Genomic DNA, 23,080 nt, shown 5'->3' on the forward strand with positions numbered 1-23,080 from the left:
TCACTGTTCGTGTTTGGTTCGTTTAACTAACCGAACGAAAAAAATTTGTTCGCGTTTGTCTCGTTTACTTATCGAACGAATCGAACACGAACTCATTGACGAACCGAACACGAACTGTTCGCGAACAACGAGCTTTTTTGACAGCCCTATATGCGGTCGCTTTCGTGGATTGTTACTTTCCTTTTGGATTTATTCGCCCGTGTCTGATTTTTGTGGTTATGTTTAGCTATCTCTTTGCTAACCTCCTCATGAAGTTTCTAAATCTTGCGAACTCTTTCAACGACGATCTCACTGATTTCTGAATATGACAAGAGTGGTACGAACTCAAGTGGCGTGAGAAGATTACGACCGCACACAATCTCGTAGTGAGCGCGTTCCATAGTATGGTTGATGGGATCAGTTGTAGGCAAACTCGGCTTGGGCTAGAATAATATCCCATTGCCTTATATTCTTCCCCACAAAGCACCTCAGGAGGTTGTCGAGACTCCTTTTCACTACCTCTGTCTGTTCGTCTGCCTGTGGGTGAGCTACTGAGCTGAATTGGAGTTTGGTGCCTAGCTTTCTTTATTGTGTCATCCAGAAGTTGCTCAGGAATTTAACGTCTCTGTCGGAGATGATAGTCCTGGGAATCCCGTGCAACCTTGCAATCTACTTGAAGTATAGATCGACAATGTGAGAGATATCTAGTATCCGATGATAGGGTACGAGGTGGTATATCTTTAAGAATCTATCTCCTACAATCATTACAAAGTCCTTATTTGTTTGGGTCCTTGGAAGTGCCACCACGAAACCCATGCGGACATCCACCCACGGTACCTCTAGTACTGGAAGTGATGTGTACATTTCTGCGTTCTGAGCCATTATCTTTGTCAGATAATAAATTCTGCACCGCCTAACATGTCGCTCTACATCTCTTGTCAGTTGGCCAAAAAAATGCTTCCTTTCAAGGGCGAGAATCTTGTCTCTGCCGAAGTGACATGCTAATCTTCTAGTGAACATCGGGGAATGCACAACTGACTTTGATGGAACAAGTATCCATTTGTGTGGTAATACTGTCCTGCTTGCTTCTCATGACATTGCCCCCATATGTCTTTGAATTCTTCATCTATTTCATATAGATTCCTTATGACTTAGAAACCCACAACTCGAGCCTGAGCTTGCATGGACGTGGTCAACAGTTGTTGATGACTTAGTGCATCTGTTACCCGACTCTGGCTTTCCGCCCTGTGTTTTAGCACAAACTGATATAATGCTATAAATTTTACTCTGGTGGAGCGTCAGCTTTTCAGTTTGCTCTGGTTGTTGAGGAATTTTAGGGCCTAATGATCTGTAAATAGCGTGAACTTGCTCTTTAATAGATAATGACTCTAGTGCTCCGGGGCCCTAACATTAACATAGATCCCTATACTATGTTGATTATTTCCCCGTGGATTCATTCAGCTTCTCATTGAAAAAAACAGTTGGGTGTCCTCGCAGTGCCCCGATCCCTAAGCTGAAGGCATCACACTATACTTCGAAAAGTTGGTTGAAGTTGTTATGAGGGGGCCTAGCCTAAGGGCAAACTTTTCTTTTGATTGTCTAAGGAAAATTTAATCTTTTATTATTATTATTATTGTTGGGTATAAATAGACTTGTTATGTCTAGGGTTAGTTTTTTTGCATGCGATTGAGTTGCGAGTCTTTGATTTAGGTTATGGGAGAGATTTCATGCCTCTCGAATTGTAAGAATTGAGAGAGATCGCCTACCTCTCGAATTGTAGGTGCTTATCTTTTGTATTCGTGTGAGTTGTTTGGATTATTGAAATAAAATTGTGTTTGCCCTAATTTCATGTGGAAGAACGGTTCTATTTTGATGATGAATTATATAAACTTGGTATAAGAGCCTAACCCTAGATTCAGCGTCCCCGGTCTCCTCTGCTGGTTCCAACAACTGCCTCACTTTCCTAGCAGCTGGCCTCCCCCTCCTGCTTTTGCGCTGAAGAGTTGATCTGCCGCTGATTTGCTTCTGCCTCTGAAAGTAAATCAGCCAGACTCCCTGAAGCATCGCTGATCCGCCCAGCGTGGTATCCCCCGCTCCTTCAGCCGCTAATTTATTTCTGTCGCTAAAGAGCTTATCTGCCGCTGATTTGTAGGAATAGCTTTTGCCTGCTGGTTTACTTTTGCTGCTGACCTACAGGAAGAGCTCTGGCGTTCTGCCGCTGATTTGCAGGAAAGGTCTCTCTGCAACTTCCTCTGCCGCAGATTGGCAGCTTATTTGTGCTAGCGCTATTCAGATCGGTGACAGACATACATTCTCGTGATATAGGCCCACAAATCAATCGACGGGATTTAAGTGTGCAGGTCTTTTCGTGCTTTATGATCAAAATTTCTTGGGAGTGATGACAACAAAAAAAGTGGATGATTTAGAAAAAAAGTTTGAAGAGATCAGCCAAATTAGATATGGGATTGAAGAAATGTTTGCCACCATAAATGATAGATTTTCTTCCATGGAAAACCGAATTGAAAATCGATTTGAGAGTATGGGGGAAATTCGAGAGATGCTAAAGAGACTCATTGAGAAGCAATCCAAAAACCCGTCGACAACTCAATTTACAAACTCTAACTAAAGGTTGACTAGAGAATTTGTGGCAAGATCGAAAGAAAAATAGATCGAATGTGAGGAACATAAGTAAAACATCCAACATCATGAACCTCCTCCCAGGGCTGCTATTAGGGGTGGATTTAAGATTTTTGATGGATGCGGTTGTGTTGAAGCATGGAGAATGGATTATGCCAGAGGTTTGGAGGAGCACGAAAAATAAAGGAGAGAAACATGGAAGTGATATGACAATGGTCAAAGGAAAAAGTTGTACTCGCGATACATGGAGGGAAACAACAGAGGAAGATGAAGTAGGGGTGGAGATGTTAGAGTTAGGTAGTTGAAGATGTCGATCTTCGAGGGGGAAGCCACACGTTGGTTGGTGTACCTAACGGAGCGATACTTCACGGTGAATGAATTAGATGGGGAGGAGAAATTCATGGTGGCAGAATTATGTTTGGATGGGAAAGCCTTAATTTGATTCTAGTGGAGGGAGGCTTGATATCCGATTTGTTCGTGAGATGAATTTAAGGATTTTTTGTTTGAACGTTTCCAAGTCATTCGGGAAGGAGACCTACATGAGCAATTCTTTGCCTTGACTCAGGAGGGGATAGTCGTGCAATATGAGAGATTTGAACTATTGTTGTGAGGACAGTGGGGGAATTTTGAAGCAGAACTAGAGGAAAATTTCATGAAGGGCTTAAAGTCTGACATATGGGCAACATTCTGATTACTATAACCGCAAGGATTGAGGGAGATAATGGAGCTAGTCCATATGGTGGAGGATAAGAACCAAATGAAGAAAACCAGAGGAGCAACACAGATGGGGCGTCGTACGGAACTTTTGCAACAATGGCGATGCCAAAAGTTCAAACAATGTAAGTTCAAAGGGAGGCTGCACGAGACACAAATAATGGACCACGACCAGGAGCAATACTTAAGCGCCTTACAAAGACATAGATTCAGGAGAAGCGATCCAAGGGGCTATGTTTTCGGTGTGATGAGAAGTTTATCCCAGGACATCGTTGTAAGGATCAAAGGCTACAAGTTCACATAGTATTGAATGAAGAGACAGGGAATGAAGAAATATAGACAATGGTGTGGGAAGAGCGACAACACTCATTTTTCCTACCTTGAGAACAATGTGTCTTGGGGAAGGGGGGAAGTATTGTTATAAGGGTGTCTAGCTTAAGGGCAAATTTGTCTTCTGTACGCCTAAGGACAATTTTGTCTTTTATTACTATTATTGTTGGGTATAAATAGACTTGTTATGTTTAAGGTTAGTTTTTATGAATGCGATTGAGTTGTGAGTGTTAGGTTTAGTTTCTGGAAGAGATTTACTACCTATTGAGTTATAGTAATTGGGAAAGATTGCTATCTCTCGAATTGTAGGTGCTTATTTTTTGTATTCGTGTGAATTGTTGGGATTATTGAAATAAAATTTGTGTTTTCCCTAATTTTATGTGGAAAGACTTTTTGATTTTGACGGCAAATCGTATCAGAAGTTTGGTAGTGCTAGCACGGGCGCCTGAGTCACCTTTTACTTCAGTGTGTCTAATCTATCTTGGGCTGCTGCTGTCCAGCAAACTTTTTTTCAAAAGTTCGGTCAGTGGGTAGGTGAAAATGCTGAAGTTTTTGATGAATCTCCGATATAATAATGCTGGCCCCAAAAATTATCTTAGCTCGGTGGCGATTGTGGGGTGGTCCAGCTGATAATGGTTTTTATCTTAGCGGGATTTATTTGAATACCCGCACTAGATACAATGTAATCCAGAAAAAATATCTGGCTTGCCATGAAGTGACATTTCATCGGATGGATATATAGTTGCTCGACTCGCAGTAGTTCGAATACTGCTCTCAGGATATGCAAGTGATCCTTCTATGTTCGACTGCATACTAAAATGTTGTCAAAGTAGATTATGACAATTTCCAATTTGAGGCCGAAATACTTGGTTCATCAACCTCATGAAAGTGTTTGGTGTGTTTGTCTGACTGAAAGATATAACCGTTGATACATCAGAAATATATACATTTTTACACCCATATTTTATACACTTTTTTGTTGATATTGCACTTTAATAGAAGATATTTTTATGTTTTTTTGCATGTTGTTGAATTTTAGAACTTAAAACAAAAATGAAGAAAAAAATGAAATTTGGAGCAAAAATGAATAAGTTAAAAATTTGTTCAGCGCCGACAGCGCGAGAAGCAGCGCTGACGGCGCTGTTTGACAGATAGCAGCGAATTAAATTGCGGAACATTGGCACCGATGACGCCAGAACGGGCGCCGACATCGCCAATGTCGGTTCAACCCCTGTTTCTATAAGATTTGACGAATGTGAACGCTTTTTTAAGAGTTTTTGGAGGCACCTATTCGAGAACCGACTCTAGGCTTTATTTGAGGTCAAAATTGATCAGAAAAGTGACTCTTCTTGACATCTCATCGCCCCAATTCAACCTTCTACGGATCACACATTCTTCCATTTTTCATTCCACAAACATTTAGAGTCTATTGTTCTTATAATTTAGAGTTTTGGTGTGAGATTAAGTGTGAACTCTTCTCTAAGAGTGTTGGAGAAGGAGAAAAGTGAGAAATTTTTTCTTTCTATATTTCTTAGAAGAAGCTATAAGAGATTTGCTTTGAGAAAGAACTTCATATAAGTGTTGTATGAACTTTCTTTTATATATGAAATTTGTGTTTTGTTATTTTTTTCTGTGTTTTGTTATTTTTTTCTCATGAAGTCTGAATAGTTTACTTTATCTTTCCCCCTACTCTGAGATATGGTGAAATGAAAAGATAATATAAACATGCCAATATTAAAATATAAAATAAATTGTGATGATTTTTTAACTCCAAACTTAATTTACTTTTCGATCTGACCAATTGAATTATTAAAATATATTGTGAAATATATGATCCGTGAAATGAAGTATGAGTTCTGCAACAAAGTGAGGATCATATTTGATTCAATGAAAAAGAATTTCGTTTATGGAATTAAATGCAAATAAATAGGGAAATATACTTTGTTGGGTGTAGAATTGGAGAATCTTTAGGGTGACAGACTAAAATCCCCAATTCGGTCTTAGTGTTTAAAAACTAAAGTGAGAGTTAGCCTTCAGGTGAAGGGAAATGGGGGCTCTGGAGTGTGAGTCTGTATCCTCCTAACATAACCACGAATTTAGGGACTAAACCTGAGATTAGCCAATGATTTTCTATAACACTATATCATGGTAGAGAATTATAACTGCTCCTGTTTGACACAATACATATTAAAACCATTTATCTCATCTCATTTTACCAAAATCTCATTGTAGTGATAAAGATATTTTTTCACATAAGAAATCTTCATCACATAAATATGGTTTAATAGTTTAGTAGTTACTGTTTAAACTTTGTACTGCAGTTTTGTTATTAGTTAAATAAGTTAGTTCTGATAATATCTCAACATTAGAAATTAGTGACAGTAATTTCGTTCTGACTTTCTGGGAATTTCCTAGTAAATTTATTATTTCAAATTTAAACCTTCCCCATGAGATCGATATTTGAGGCTTAAATAGAAAGTTCTTTATTACTTGATAACGATGAACATACTTCCCAATGAGATCGATATTTGGGGCTTACATAGAAAGTCTTTTATTACTTGATAACGATATGTATACTTGTGTAGAATTCTAACATGAATTGCTTAAATTTCTAATTCATAAAATATTACATCAAGCTTTTGACACCGTTGCATAGCAGAGTCAACTTTATAATTTTTATACAACTATATTTCACCGGGATCAACAGTCCACTCATAAAGTCCATCCCATGTCTTGAAGGTGGTCTTCCGCTCGTCTTCTGACCTCATCCGTATCTGTTGATACCGCTGCCCAAGTAGATCTTTGAGAATATAGTAGATCCAAGTAGCTAGTCTAAGAGAGGGTATGAGAAATCAATACTTAATGGTAATCTTGTTGATGGCTCTGCTGTCGATGTAAATCTACCATGATCCTTCCTTTTTTTGGCACCATCAGGGTAGGAATCGCACACGGGATGGTGTGTTCTCTGACTAGTTCCCTCGCAATGAGATCTTGCACCTGTCGTTTTAGTTCTTCGTACTTCACAAGTCTCAATCTGTAGGCTGGTCGGCTTGGCAATACAATCCTGACATAAGGTTTATTGCATGTTGGATGTCCCTTAGTGGCGGTAAGCTCTCTGGTAGATTGTCAGTCATAACATCCTGAAAGTACTGTAGTAATAGTTGCAGTAGTGCTTGTATATCCCTTTCCTTCTCGCTTCCTTCCAGGAGGACTAGTGCTAGGCTACAGGGGCATCCTTAACTGGTTGTAGGAAAGTGGTCCGTGGAACTGATGCTGCCTTCGTTTCACTCTCGCCTTTCGCATCTTTGCTGGTAGCAAAACAATAAATTTCCCATCATTCCTGAAAAAGTAAGTGTTATTGAAACCGTCGTGATTAGTCTTGCAGTTAAACTGCCAAGGCTTATCCAACAGAGTGTCCATAGGTATCAGGTCACACTATACCTGTTCTTGTAGCTGGTCTTTGATGGAAAAATGAACTAGACATAATTGATCTACACATATCTCATTTCACCTATTCAACTAGGTAAGAGAATATGACTGGGGATGCTTCTCTGTGTTCAATCCCAACTTTTCATCATGAATGTGAACACCACGTTCTCGTAGCTCTCACCGTCGATGATCAGGTTGTAGACCTTGCCCTTGACAATGCAACTGATGTGAAAAATACTATGGCTTAACTAGGATTGGCCCTGTTTTGGCTCGGACTACAGTATTCGCCGAACTACTAATGCTTCTCCCTCATCTCAGTGGAGTTAGAAGCTCTTCTTCTAAACCATCTTCTGACTCCTCCAACTTCCTTGACAGTGCCTTGATCTGTGATGTGAAAACTCTACCTTTTGGGCAACTAGAGGCTATGCGACCGTAGTTGTGACACCCGAAACACTTTTTGGTCGGCACTATATTGGAAGAACTAGGTTTCTCTGGCTTTTTCCCACTCTAATCTGCCTTATCAGTTCCCTGTCCACTTTTGTTATTTCCTCTTGAGGTACCCTTATCTGCTGTAGAAGTTGCAGTTGATTGCTTAGCTGAAGATGGTGGTCTAAAGGATGACTGTTTTCTTATTTGTTTCTGTTGTCTCAACACCTTCAAGGCTAGTGTCTAGACATCTCCCAACGTCGAGTATGGTTGTAGCTATACCAAATTGCTAATGACGGGCTTTAGACCTCCGAGGTATTTGACTATCGTATGCTCCTCTGACTCTGTCAGTTCGCACTTCAACTGCAGGTGGTCGAACTGGGTTGCGAACTCCTCAATTGAAAGATCCCTGCAAGTTGTGGAGCTTTAGGAACTTGTCTTGGCGATACTGCAGTGTGAGGTATTTTTTCTGTATTGTTTTCATATTCTCGCACATTGCTATCTTCTCACTTCCTTTTATTCTCCTTTAATTTTGGAAATTTTCCCACCATAAGGAGGGAGTCTCCTTTAATTTAATCACAACCAGCTTGATTCGCTTGTCCTCTGGTACATCTTTATATTCAAAAATTTGTTTGACTGATTGCAACAAGTCGTGAAACTCATCGAGGTCCTTGTTCCCTCAAATTCTAGGGGGTCCATCTTGATGCCAAAGTTCTACTGGCCTCCATAAGAGGCCTCTTTTCTCTGCCTCCTTTAATGTTGGATACCAAAATGACGTGGTCGATATTGCTCTTCACTGTGATCTTCCCTGTGGAACATATTCAACTCCTCGTCCCTGTCTTTCCTTCGACGCTCTAGATCATGGTCGAAGGTAATCTCTTCCTGGTTTCCATCATCCAACTTTGCTAGTCTTCGTTGCAGACGACAGATTTCTCGTTGAATCTCGTCCTGGGTCGAGTATGGTGTATCTCTCAGTGGTGGCATGATTAGGGTTGGGAATTAAAAGGAAAAAATAATTTATGGGGATGTGGCTTAGGTATGGGTGGATGCTAGGAAACTCTAGGATGAGACTAGGGTGGGAGGCTAGCTCTGATACCAATGATATCTAAATTATTTAAGATTTAGCTGAATACAAAAACAAAATTTTATTAATATAGAAATAGAGTTACAACACAACTCAATCGAAAAAAAAATATAATAATAGACTAATCTTCGATTAGGGCTGGAGGAAGAGATCCGAAAGCGATGGTATTGTCAGGGAAAGGTGGGGAAGGCCGGGTGGCTGTCTGGCAGTTTGGAATGGTGTTTGATGGGTTGTAGGTGAGCTGGATAGCATGGTTCCTGCAGGAAAGGTGTGGCGGGATGTGGGTAGATGACTTGGAGGCCTGGGCAATCGAGGTGGTTGTGGGGAGGAGTACGAGTGTTGAAATGAGGGGACTGCATGGCTCGACAACAAGTTGTGGTGATAGTAGAGGTGGCAGCAAAATGGTGGAGGGAGATGGGGGTGGCCATGACTAGGGAAGAGGTAGGAGAAGGGTCAAGAAGAAGATAAGAGGAGATTGGAAGGATATAACACCATCTCAGATCAGGATACAACCGAAGCACCACCTGTAGTCAGATACAATCCTAGAAAGAGGGAAAATGACTCAACATAGAAAATTTGAAAGCAAATATAGCCCAAACTTGAACACTATAATAAGAAAATAACAATTTATAGACTCTCGTTGATCAAAAAAAAGGAAAGAAATAAAGAAGGAAACTCCCACACAAAAGGAAGGGGTGAGGAGGCAAGAAAATTTTAGAAAATAGCCATCAAAATACTTCCCATATGAAGAAGAGCACGGGATGAGTAGGAGCGGCAGTAGTCCCGCTCTGTGTAGAAGAGGCGAGAAACTCTCGCACGGTTTCCTGGACTGGTTAACAGTGGGAGTATCATTACCAGTCGACATAACCGACTGGCATTTGTGGCGCTCACGTAAATAAGCAAGTGCGTTTGTGACTCCCTCGTATTTGAGCGGGCGCTTGTAGCGCCTGCGTTAATAACTTTCAGGTGTTTCCATATGCAATTTTAGGCTTTATTCCACCGATGTCTATGTTGTTTTAAGGACTCATTATCAACTAGAAACACCTTTCGATAAATTGACCCGTGTGGTGTGGGTGTGGGTGTGGGGGTGGAGGGTTCTATGATTTCATTAAAGTGTAAGAATCTACACATCTTGCATGTATTTCATAGAAATAGTCACAATCTCTTATTTTTGACCTTGATCTTGCTTCCTTTTTCGTTTATAGCAATTTTTCATCATATGACCTAGCTTTCCACGGTGCTTTTGGGCAACTTCTAGTTTTATTTCTTTTATCATATATTTGTTGCTGCTTGTTTCACAATTGTAATCAGCCTTTGTTTCGATGATTGGTTTTGTTTTGAGGCTTGCTATGTTATTAACTTTTAGATCAAAGGATGGAGTATTTCACTTGACTTGTGCTATTAGATATCTTTAGCTTATTTGATGATCACTGACTATGAACATTATATGAACCAAAACAAATTTTTATAGAAATTAAGACAAACAAATATTTTTATGATTAACACAAAACAACACAACACAAATATATAAAAGATAAGCACCTACAATTCGAGAGGTAGACTATCCGTTCCCATCATTTTTCCTAAATCGCTTTCGTCGGGAAGGCTATTGCAACAAAATTCACTGGTGCTAGTGGATGCAACCCTCTGCCAGTGTCCAACCAACAGTGGTTTCTTGTTTCAATCCAAAATTCTTCAAATCGATTTTTTTAGCCTCAAATTGCATTCCATACTGTTCTGCCTGTTGTCACTCGTTCAAATCCTCTAGATGTTTTGAAATTCTCACCAGATGCCGTCGCTTGAATATGCTCCTGACGCTTTCACTCGATCCTGCCTTTTTCCTATTTGTTTGAGCCTTCCGAATGTCGCGATATTTATTTCAACTATTGTCGCTCACATCCTTGAATATGCAAAATTCAGGCTTTAGACCTCTGATAACAATTTTGTGTGAAATTCCACGATCTAGGGTCATGAATTTCCCCCCATCCTCCTCTCTCTAGACGAGACCCGTCCCTCCATGGAAGAGAAACACTCCATTTTAAATCTAATTTGGCTCACCTCTACCTCTTATTTCTTATCCAAAGCCTCTAATTTTTTGGCTAACATTACTCCCAGAACGATTTTCGATCATAGAAGCAGTTCTACTTTTTGTTGTGATCTCGTCGTTGCTCAAATCTCAAATGTACCCGGAGGTCGAAAGTTGCAATCCTGTTCCTTGCTTCTCAAGTCACTGAAATCTCGATTGTGTTGTGACTAAGGCAAGCCCGATTCCACCCTTGCTTCCCTGTATTTGCAATATCCCTTCGGCCAACACAACTAGCTCCAATTGCGATTGCATCGCAAGATTCACCTGTACGCCCGAACTACAATAATCACGATTGTATCGCAAGGTCCAAGTTACATTGTTTGTTGCGATCCTGTTGTTGCATCCTAGCTAGTGCAAATTGCAACCATATTGTGGGGTTTGGTCACGATGGACGCTGTACGTTGTATGCCTCGATCCCAATTTGGAGGTTTCCCAACTCGTGATTCCATAGATATGTATGCAACGATCTTATTGTAGGCTTTCTTGCTCGTTGGAATCGTGACTGTTTCACAAGGTCAGGTCACATTGTGATTTCGTTGGCTTCACAACTAGCTCAAATTGCAAAAATTCTGTGGAATGTCGTGATCCTGTCTTTGCTTTACATAATCAGATGCTATGATGTCAATTTGATACGAATTAAGAAGAATTTCCACAGAAATTAGGGCAAGCATATATTTTCTTCAATAACACAAAACAACAGAATAAGAATACATAAAAGATAAGAACTTATAATTCAAGAGGTAGGCAATCTCTTTCAAACCCTAACCCTAATACCTACAATTCGAGAGGTAGGTGATTTCTCCCAACTTATCTTAAGACTCAAGTTAATAATCTCATCATATCCCTAATCCTAAACATATTGGCCGTATTTATAACCACAATAATAAATAACAAAAGACTAACTTGCGGCTGGTCTCACAGAACACTACTCTGTTTCAGCTTTTATGCTGAGACAAAAGCAGAAAACGCTCTTGAGGACAAAGTTCATTAGAAGTGATTTTAACTAGTTAGATTGGCTAGTAAACAAATTGAATTTATTGATCTGTTCCACAATACAGGCTCCTTCAGACATTCTAAGATTATAAAATTTTTACATAAGATGTCCTTGTTGAGTATATAACTTTTACTACATGCTAGGTGATACCTTGATTTTGCCTATAGTACATTTTCATGAAAAAGCTTTAAGGCAACATTCATTGCTAAAGGCAATCAGATAACTCCTAGTGCTTTTTTGCCCATTAGTTTTCCATTTTTATTGATTAACTCATGTTGGTTTTGCTTCCAACAACGGTTGATGTTGCTTTATTTGATAAATTTAGCCTTCAATATGAATCTTCTCAAAGACAGTCTCAACTGTCGATCTTGAATTTTTTGTCATTAATTGCTAGGTCTTTATATGGCTTAACCAAGCTATGATACCGGTTGTTAGAGAATGAACCAAGTTGATAATCTAATGGGTAAACCTACTAAAAAACTTAAGCTTATGGTTGGTATCTAAACATTTAGTTTCTTTACGCACATTCTTTTCAATAATTTGACTTGTGAGTAATCTTAGTACTCTTATGTGCCTTAACAAGGAGAGCTAATCTATCAGATTTTGTGCTCAAATATTATAATCGATTTTAACGAAAGGATTTCATTTTGAGCCTAAAAAGCTGTTTAATTCAAACTAGTACACGGGTTTTTTCTAAAAGTAATGACATAAAATAGAAAAACTTCACAATACAATTATTCTCCATAAGCTATTTTTGATAGATTTATCTTAACGTATTGAACAATTCTATTTCATGTGGGTATTTATCTTCATCGGCCTTGATTTATATATTACGATCAATTTTGACAAAAGATCTCAGTTTTTGGCCAAACTATCATATAATGACTCTGACCAATAATTCAAACTTCCGCATAAAATCTCCTTACTAAGAATAATTGCTTGAAAAGAAAATGTGTACAAGGCAACCATCACCCTTCTTTTGGTATAGATTTGCCTCCATCGTTCATTTGTTATGGATTTATTTTCAAGCGTTGAACTACTCTGTTGGATATGAGTTTTAAGCTAAGTAATCTTTAAGGGGCCTTGATTGGTTATCACACTTTTTTGTTATTGATCTTGAATGCTTCACTTTTTTTTGCTGACTCCACGCAATCCGTTTTTATCAGAATCTAAGTTATTATAATTTCCTTTATATGACAGATGGGGTTGCGTGTTACATGGGATGTTAAACTATATGGTAAATTGTTGAAGATTGGTGGTGGCAAGGAAAGGTAAAATCTCATTTTTTTACTATTGAGTTGAGTTTTTATTTGCCATACAAGCTTTCTGATTATTGTTAGCAAATTCAAGACTAGACTTTATTAATTGTTTTTCTAATAAAAAGGTATCACATCTTCTAAAAAACCGATGGCTCTTTTTCTATTAGCTGCATCGGCTGCTTAAGATAACTTGTATAAATCATGGAGTTGATTTTTTTCTTAGATAAATACAAATAAATTATCTTGGTGGATAAGCATTAAATTTTAACATTTATGAAGAGCATATTTGAGCTCAACTTGAGCTTGATTCGAGCTTTTAAGACAATGTTTGAGCTTGAGCTTGTTTATAAATATTCTGGTTGAGCTCGACTCGAGCTCGATTCGAGGTTAGTTCATATAGGAATTATTCGAGTTTAGTTCATCAGGGAACTGCTCATTGAACAAAATAAATGAACCATAATCGAATTTTTATTAAGTTTTACTCAAATTTTATATCAACAACTTGTTTGGAAAAATAACTGAACCGTATTAAAATATGCATGTTGAGCTTAAAAATAAATATGTAAATGATAGTGTTCATGAACAAGCTGTAATTGAGAGCTTATTCACGAGCTTTAAATGATGTTATTCATGAATATAATTGAATATTTATAAAAGTGTTCAAGTTCATTCTATTAGTTAATCAAATAATTATGAACGTGCTTTAATGTAACGAAGTCACAAGCAACTTGTGGAAAGCTTGGTTCATTTGAATCTCTACCTTTAATTGCTACGAAGGCTGAGCTTTATACCAGCATTGCAAAAGTCATTGAACTAATCTTTAGAACTTCCTTAAATTTATGCATGATCTTATTTAAATGGTATTTTTTCTGCTTTTGAGCAACATAATATGATAATTGCTCTATGTAAATAGCTTCAACGTGATTGCCATAAATGAATGCATTATTGATATCCATTTGAAGTAAAGTCTAGTCTTGATTGATGGTGATTGACAAAAGAATTCAGACAAAGTCGAGTCCAACAAATGAGGGAATGTGTTAAAATAGTTGCTCCTATTGATTTGAGTAGTCCTTTTGGCTACAAGAGATCGCCACATACATATATGTGAGTGGAGAAAAAGGTGGCATATTGTAATTGGAGGAAGGGAACGCGGAGAGAAGAAAATATAGAAGAGGAATTATTTAAATAGTTAGCAAGTTGCATTTGTGAAGGCATAAATATGAGTGATGGAACCATAGCAATAATAAAGGAACAATAGTAGCGTAAAGAGATACATTGAATGTTTTGGGAAGAGGGTGTCATTAATATCGGATGAATGGACAAAGAAGTGGACAGAGAACTTCGTGGTTACTGTAACTGATTTTGCTTAGAATACAGGACAAAGTGAGTGATGACATTACTTGAAACTGTTGAGGGAAACCAAGTAATGAAATAGAAAGTAATTAACACATTATCACCTTAAAGGTAGCATTGAACTTTTATATGGAACATCTACATCTACTTATGTCTAGCAAGCTTATTGTATTGAGAGATTTAGGGACAAAAGGTTAAGTGAATGATTCCATTGTCAACATAAAATTATTTTAATTGAGATTGCATTAATTATAACACATTAGTTAGTAATTTCATGACATAAGTTGTGAAATACATATGGAACATCATAGCTACATTTTAATAAATAAATCTTGGTGCATGTGAATGATCATTGATAAAACAAATAAAATATTTTAAACCTAGATGATTAGGGACATTATCCCAATGAACTACTCAAAAGTGACGCTACTAGGACTTTATGTGGATGATGTGAATGAGTTTTAACGATGTTTGTCAAGCTCGTAATCATTAACTTAAAACTTAGAGAGGTATGATAAGGTAGGGAATAAACTTATGAAAATGTTGTGGTGGACGATAACCTGAATGACAAGTTGACAGTGCCATTGATATGGAGTGATGGTGGAAGAGAATGTAGATGAAGTTGTAGTATGGCTTCGTCGATCTCGCTCTCGCTCTACTAGGCTTCGCCTAAGGCGAACCCAGGTTTTTTTGCTCGACTGCATCTTCTCGTCGATCTAGCACTGTTTCGTCTTTCGTCTCTTTCGTCGCCTATTTCGCCGTCGTCGCCTTGCGTCCCATCGGCTCGTATTTCGTCGTTCCGAGAAGGCTTTAGCGGCTCATACTTCGTCGTCCCGAGAAGTCTTCGGGCTCGGGGGCGTTGTCTCAGCTGCCTCTCGCAGTCCTTCGTCTTTTGAAGGACGTATGGGTGCAATTCGGCCTTTCCTCGGGCTCAAAATAAAGATTTTGCATTTCGCATTTCCGCCCTTTGCTCTCCTTGGATGGCGTTACCGTTGATCCCTCTTTCGATATTTGCTCTTCCGTCCACTGTAACTTTGCCGTCCTATCGCCGCGCCTCTCTTTTGGTGATGGCTTTGGACAGATCGTATGTTGCTGCCCTTGTGGGTGTCTACGACTCAGGTACTCCTAAATCGTGCTATTTCCCTTCTTCGTTTGAGTTGGTGGAGGCATCAAGAAACCTGGTAGGAAGAACGAAATGCTAGCCATCTTTTTTACGGAAGCTTAATGTAATCAACTCACTTCCTCTTGTTGTCTGAATTTGGTCGGAAATTTCTATATGACCATACTAAAATGGAGCTTATTCGGAAGGAATTTGAGATTTTGCACCTTGTTGGGGAGCGAAAAATTGGATTTTTAGATGGAAAACACATTCTTATTCAACTTAATAATAAAGATGATTACACATGCTTATTTGCTAGAAGGTTAATGGATTGATGGCAGAGTTATGAAGATTTTGAAATGGTCGGTGAATTTTGACCCACATACGAAACCACCAATCATTCAGGTCTGGATTCGCCTCCCTGTCCTGAAAGTTTATTATTTTACTCAAAAAATGTTGTACTCTATTGCCTCAGTCTATGGTAAACCATTCAAAACGGACATTACTACTTTTAATCTTGCAGCCAGGGTACTTGTTGACAGGGATATCACTTCAATTGCTTATGAGGAAATTCAGTTAGGCATACAACACCATGGATATTGACAAAAGGTTGTGATCGAGTCTTTCCCTTAGTATTGCTCGAATTGTCGTATGTTCGGCCACTCCAGTTCTCAATGTCACCATCTACACCCCCATCTCAGACCAAAGAAGCAAAGTGCTCGGCCAGAGGCAGTGATTCCTCCTCTCCCTCCTGATCTGCTCCAAGTTATTGATACTATTGATCATCAGAAGTCAAGATGCAATTATCCTCTCAGGTAATATGTCAACCATTCAGCCTCCACACAATCATGAAGTAGGTTCTTCGTATATGGAACCTCCTTTCGTGGGGGCGGGGGAGATATTTCAGACCTCACATGCCCTAGAACCTATCGTTGATGTAACGGGTGAAAATATTTCTACTGAGTTTTTACCGCCTCATCAGGAAGAGCAAGTTATTACTGTTACTCAGGCACATGGGGCTCATGATGTGCATCAGCCTAACGCTTTCTGACCACCTTTGGACCAATCCACTGATCTGATGAGTCAATCATCAGATGAGGAATGAGTGGTTTATACTTCAAGAAAGTGGAAGAAGAATGAAGGCCTATTACCAAACTTGATGGATGATACATTAGTTATTTGGGTAATGACAGTAATAACAATTTGTTAGCTGACTCCCGACCTAGAACCAAAGATAGAGACAAGGCTAAATTGGATCTTTCACATGTTAAGTGAATCTGCAAGTGTTGGCAGACTGTTGGCTTACTTTTTTCTATGTTTACTTTTTAATCTTTTTTTTGGGTATACATGTATTTCTACGTGTGTGTTGTATGCCGGGTGGTTAGGGTGCCAATTTAAAGGCCCTGTCATCCAAACTATCTGCACCTTTCCTTTTATTAATATATTCGCCTTTGGGCTTTCTAAAAAAAAAGATAGTAGATTCCACTAATTTTAACATGTTCACCAACCATCTTCATAATATTTAGATTTTGAAATAGACAATGAGAATGATAAATGTTACAAAGCAATTTTTGATACAAATAAGACTGTACTATACATTGAAAGTAAATTTACAGAAAACTCGAGAACGTGTGTAATACATATGAGAGAGATGAACCACGGAAAGCAATACAAATTTTTTTCCAACCGCAAAAGGGAGGAGTGACCATAAACAATGAGGACATGTGGGAGAGAGGACATGTTAAAGGAGCAAAATAAGTGATGATTACTTGTCATATGTGAAGATACATCTGAATGTAGAATCTAGTTTGACTACAACTACCAATTGCAACATAACTATACGAGAAAATGGCATGGCAAGCATATGCGGATGTCTGGGAATGCTGAATGAGATTATCAAAATCCACTCGAGATAAAGTGACTTATCAGAAGTAGTGTTCGGGATGGAAGTGAGAAGAGCTAAATGCATACTATTTGGTGGAAGGATAACCAAACTTAGCCTAACATAATCTTCATAATATTGCATTTGGTGGGAAGTAATCTAGTCGCTTTTAAAAGCATAAGCAATATTGTGGCTATATTCGGTGCGAAGGCTGAATAAGTCAATTCATCATGTGGAATGATGTGGGAAAATACTCTTTAACTTGAGTTGATTTTCTTATTGTACACTTCTGGTACTATACTATTACAGTCGTTCTTCCATCTACATTATCGGCAATGTTGTGTTCCATAAAATAATCAAACATCATAATAGATTGTAGTTTCATTTTGGATAGCCTGCTATCAAACACGGTGTCATGCCTCATGTCTTTAGTTTAGAACAAGTGATTAGAATTTTTAAAGTTATGGGCTCTCTATGTTTCTCATGATAATGTAATTAGCCAGAGTTTTTTGATATATTTGTTCTTGATTGGAGGGTTAAGTTTGGAAATATTAAATCAGGAAATTAGTCTATTATTACTTTATCATGTATGTTTATTTGTTCATGCCTAGACAAATTACTTTCATCTCTCTATTTTTATATTGAGTGATTTCTCTTCTAACAATCTATATTTTCTTAACTTGGGGTGATAATTGAAAGTTGTTGATCATACTTATTTTACTTCAATCAACAGTTCAGATGCGGTGGAAATTGAACTTTTATGTACAAAAGCTTCTGGAGTGGCAATGTCTAGTTCTTTAGTAGTAACATATTTTAACTCCGATAAACTGCAGCTCTTGTTCTATGCTAATATTGGTTTAACTTATTAAAATAAATGAACTTGATTCCATATAAGAGCTGTATTTCTTGCTTGGGGTGTAAGGTGAAGGTGTTAGTGATAGGTTTTTTATTTCTTATTTTATTGTGAAGCTGATACTTATTATTCTTCTTTGAACTATAGAATGACTGCTTACTTTAACCAGACCGGTTGGCCAGAAAAAGCACCAAAAACTGAGGAGGAAAGAATAGCATTTGTAGCTTCTCTTCACAAACGGAAGACAGAGCTGTTTATGGCCCTTATTGAGAAGAAGCTACTTCCCCTGAGACCTGGCGTTGAAAGGTTGTCTATTATCTGTCTGTCTGTGAGATAATTCTTTTTGAAGGGAAGCCATTCAAAATATTCTAATTGTCTTTTCTTATTGTTTATCATTTTTCCTTTTTCCAAAATAGCAGAAAATTTCAGATTTGTTTCTTCTTGATGGAAATATTTTGTATTTCTAAATTGCATCTCATTTTGGTCGGGGTTCCATGCTTCTCTTGCTAGTATAAGTATCAAAAGGTTGATGGTCTCCTTATGTTAGTTGCCACTGTGTATTGTATCTAAGGGTCCTAAATACAGCGATCAATGTACATGACAATTTGTAACATTAAGCCTCTTGATAATTCCGTTGTTCTAGAGTATAGTTAGAGTAATGTCATATTGTCGGTCAACTTTTCGATTGATTTGAAAATATGAATATGAAAATAATTTTTAAAATTTAATTTAAGTATAAAAGATATATAGTTTGAGTTTTAAAATTAGTATGCTTTAATTTTTGAAAAATGAGACCAAGTGGATCTCATTCGTCAAATAATTTGCATAATCGTGTCTGATACCGCGAATACTACACCCTCCCGAAAGATAAGTGTAGACCTCGACGATAGACCCAATTCTGCAAACTAAGAGATTTGCGACATCCATTTAGTCTGCGAACTTTTTATATATGACCGACAAATTTTCCTATTTAATACAAAGATTAAATAGGGTTTATTTTACCTGGGTTCCAAGTTCCCTATAGAGGCAAACCCCTATAGTTAATTACATCCCAAATGACGGGAGTCACTTGGGAAAACTCTCGATAACGATCAATGGTTCTAGTCTTCAAGAATTCAAAGTTCAGGTTTTCAACATAGGATGAGGAAAATCAAGTGGGAATGACTGAATGCGGAACACTTATTTTCAGGAGTTCAAAGGAAGGAACAGGTAGGGGGAAGGAACAGGTAGGGGACGCCATAGGTCCTGAGGAGAAACCTCAGTGACATCCCGGACTATCCTACGGTGTGGCTATATTTTTTTTTGAGACGATGTTAATTAATTGTTTGATCCTGCCAGTTTTATTATTTGGGACTTACACTTGATTATGCAAATAGCCCACAGAAATATGAGGGTTTACATCGTACCGTACGACAACCTCGGAACCTAAGTCGAGTTAGGACTCATGTCGCACAACATGGTTGTACAAGAGCCTAAAAAGGTAGTGTGAGGATTTACGTCGCGCTAGGCGAGCTACCTCGAAGTCCTATGAATTGTTATTATACTAGGAATGGATAATACTGAAGAACATCCTCTTATTGTTCGCTCCAAGCTCCTCGTCGTGCTGCCCACAAAGTTGGCTCCAAGCTTCTGTTGTCGTGACAGCTCCAGGGTTTAGATGTTTGAAAATTGTAGTTTATGTTTCACAGTTTTGGTGTCAAAGTTTGGCTTTACATGCAGAATGAGTAGATTGCAGGTAAATAAAAAAAGTACTTGAAAGGTAAAATACTGTAAAGTAAAATGCTGTGACTAAACTATAAAAACGTACCTGGGCATCTGCTACTGTTGTGTTATTAGTGTTGCGAGCGTAGTGTGATTTGCTAGTGTGATTTGCAGCGCGAGCGTAGTGTGATTTGCAGCATTATTTAAACATACTTGCAAGAAAAATAAATAAAACAAGAAAATTCAGCATGAAATTCATAAAAACGAGTAGTGGAAATCACAAGCAAAAGAAACCTATAATCACATGAAAGATAGAACTGAGTATAATACATTTGTGAAAGTGGGGCTCAAAGCTGGGCTGTGTGTGCTCCCAGCAAATGATTGTGGAGGGTGGAAGAATTTTGCTTCTCGACAATCTACAGGAGGTAGTTCTTAACCTTAATCCAAGTGACTAGCCGTTGACCTTTATAAATTTTCATAGAAAGGTTTTCATGCAAAAGTTGTTCAAGTCTTTTTTTTTTGTCTTTTTTTTTTATGTACATGTAAAAGAAATTTTTATTTTATTTTTGTAAATATTTTGTAAAGTGGTACGGTCCACAGGCTAGTCACTCAGTCCACAGGCTAGTCACTCTAATCATGCTAGAGCTACTGACAACCTAAGAGTGTCGGGGCAACGATCTCACCAAGAATCGGGGAATAGTATCATGGGTCTTTCCTTCTCCCTTATTGAAGATCCTTGAGGTAGGAGATACTATTCTAATAATCTCACTTCGTATATCTCGTTTAAGCACACGTAAGCAATGTCATCATCGCCCTCGCCACCTAGACCCTAGACTTATCATAATCCGATGATCCATATGCGGCGTTAAGAAATTTCCTCAATTGTCAGAAGGATTTGAGTGTAGTATCTAAGCTCAAATCCCGATGCACTGGGTTTTATTGTAGGTTAAGTCATTATGAGAATTTCATTGTTGATTTAATTAAGGAAGCATGGACTACGACTCGGTACATCCTGGTGTCTAGTGTCTTGATCAGTTTGTGAATCAGGGTCAAGTGCCAAGTTTCATTGTGCATTTAAGGATTAGGTGAATGAACTCTTACCTAAGGTATGCTCCTAAAACCTTGGGATGTTATGCTGAGAATTAGGTTGATGGGCTCTCACCTAGGGTGTGCTCCTAATAACTAGGAAGTCTATGCTGAGAACTAGGTGGATGGGCTCTCACCTAGGGTGTGTACCTAAAGTCTAGGAGGCCTACACTGAGGATTAGGTGGATGGGCTCTCACCTAGGATGTGCTTCTAAAGTGTACGAAGCCTAAACCGAGGACTAGGTGGATGGGCTCTCACCTAGGGTGTGCTTCTAAAGTGTAGGAAGCCTAAACCGACGACTAGGTGGATAGACTCTCACATATGGTGTGCACCTAAAGTCTAGGAAGCCTACACTGAGGGTTAAGTGTATTGACTCACCTATGGTGTGCACTTAAAGTTCTAGGAAACCTACACTTTAACTTATGCATAAGGTGATTTGAGGTTTTCTATATCTTCTAATTAATTAAATCATCAATCCACATCTTTATGACTTAACAATGTAACAAAAATAACAGAAACACACGAAAAGAGAAGGTTAACCCACAATGACACTAAAAAAAAACTCCGATGACCCGAAAAAAAAACTCCGAACAATGGGCAATCAGTCAAGAAATCAGTCCAAAATCGACACCTGAAATGACTCCAAAAAAAAACGGTGACAGGATCGAGCAGGGGCAACCAAATGATGGGTTTAATACCCCCGAAACAGTAGGTAGACCAGCCCTTAAGAAATTATGTTTAAACCATCCACAAACAATGTATAGTATGCAGCGGAAGAATTCCTTTGTCACACATGCAAGTATTTAAGTTCCAAATTTAGGGCATATAAACTCATAAGAACTGGACGCTGTATATGTATGCAAGTGGAAACCTTGTGTTAAGCAAGTAAATGCATCAAAATCTTGTGGCATGTAAGAACTGAAGAGGATAAATATGCTAACTCTAGCAAATTGATAATGGAAACCAGTAATGTCAACCACATCAAAGAAGACTCTTCACATCACCTTTACTATCACGGGTTAAATGCATTCATGCTCACTTCCAGTTGCCAAAGAAGAGTTGAAGTATGAATTCATCCAAAATAGCATGTTCACAATTATTGAATCATCTTAACCAATAAATTGATCAAAATTGAAATGATAGAAGCTATGAAGCATGAGGATAAATATCTGTACCCCCAACAATACAATTGGAAAAAAAAAAAAACATTTGCCTAAACAGAGCAGTTCATAACTTAGACGTTATCTAGACAATATGACATAATCAAATTGAACTAGGCTTCGTCCAATGCAAGACACAGTTAGTTTTGGAAAAATAATAACAAATAATTTAAGGTGTGGAGGCATAATTCTCTTTAACCATATTCCTAGAGGTATGAATGTCAACATGTTGAAAGCAACAGGAAACAAGAATCCATGCAAGAAGACAGTTGTATAAATCCGAGTAAACCATCCCACAAATGACACAAGGTAAAGCAATTAACATTCGCAGCGCCGTTAATGAGTTAACTTAATTAATAATAAAAAAAAAATTAAAGCTTGGCGCTAACAAAATAATTACTGAAAATGAAATGTCTTGTGTTTCATGCTCCTCATCAATAATCATATATAGATAACCTCATAGGGTAAGAGATTGATTCTTTTCTCACAATCAAATTCTTTTAAAAAAAATTAATTGGGTGAATTTTGAGATTTTACCTGCGCTAGAAGCCTCTGTTTATCTTTTCAGCAGTTGGGGCGCTGCAACTTAAATTGGAGAAGGGGGAGCCAAGCTTCGGTGTTTCAGCTCGGAGGAGAGGCGAGCAGGTGAGTGCTTCGGTGTAGAGAAAGGAGTCGGGCGAGAGGAAGAAGAGACGAATGCTTTCAGTGCAGAGACGGGGTCGAACCGAAGAATGATGCTTCGGTGCATGAGGGAGGAGTCGAGGAAAGATCTCTGTGCCGAGGTGAAGAGGCGAAGTCGAGCGAGTCGAAGCAGGTGACTGAGAAAGAAGGAGTCAATAGTCTCGATGCAGAGAAGATCAAAGCAGGAGAGCGGAGTTTCTTTTGCGCGAAGAGGAGGGAGGCGGGATCGAGCAGGCGAGTGCGGGAGAGTTGGGTTCCTTCGTCGCAGGGAGGAGGCGAGCCGACGAGTGTGGCTTCGGGGGATTTTTTCTGCGTGGGGGGGGGCG

At 38.5% G+C, this 23,080-nt stretch overlaps 1 protein-coding gene across 5 annotated transcripts in view; it reads left to right on the forward strand.

Annotated features, from left to right (window-relative positions):
• LOC110023368 (haloacid dehalogenase-like hydrolase domain-containing protein At3g48420) overlaps positions 1 to 23,080 on the forward strand; it is a 76,709-nt gene that overhangs the window by 15,990 nt on the left and 37,639 nt on the right. For 4 of the 5 annotated variants that reach the window (XM_020722754.1, XM_020722751.1, XM_020722752.1 and 1 more), the window contains 2 exons: positions 12,880 to 12,950; positions 18,273 to 18,431. In XM_020722754.1, the coding sequence (XP_020578413.1) occupies positions 12,880 to 12,950; positions 18,273 to 18,431 (230 nt within the window). The remainder of the gene's footprint in view (positions 1 to 12,879; positions 12,951 to 18,272; positions 18,432 to 23,080) is intronic. The other variant, XM_020722750.1, reaches the window with a different exon arrangement.

The sequence above is a fragment of the Phalaenopsis equestris genome, unplaced genomic scaffold, assembly GCF_001263595.1.
Source record: "Phalaenopsis equestris unplaced genomic scaffold, ASM126359v1 Scaffold000224, whole genome shotgun sequence".
Lineage (NCBI taxonomy): Eukaryota > Viridiplantae > Streptophyta > Magnoliopsida > Asparagales > Orchidaceae > Phalaenopsis > Phalaenopsis equestris.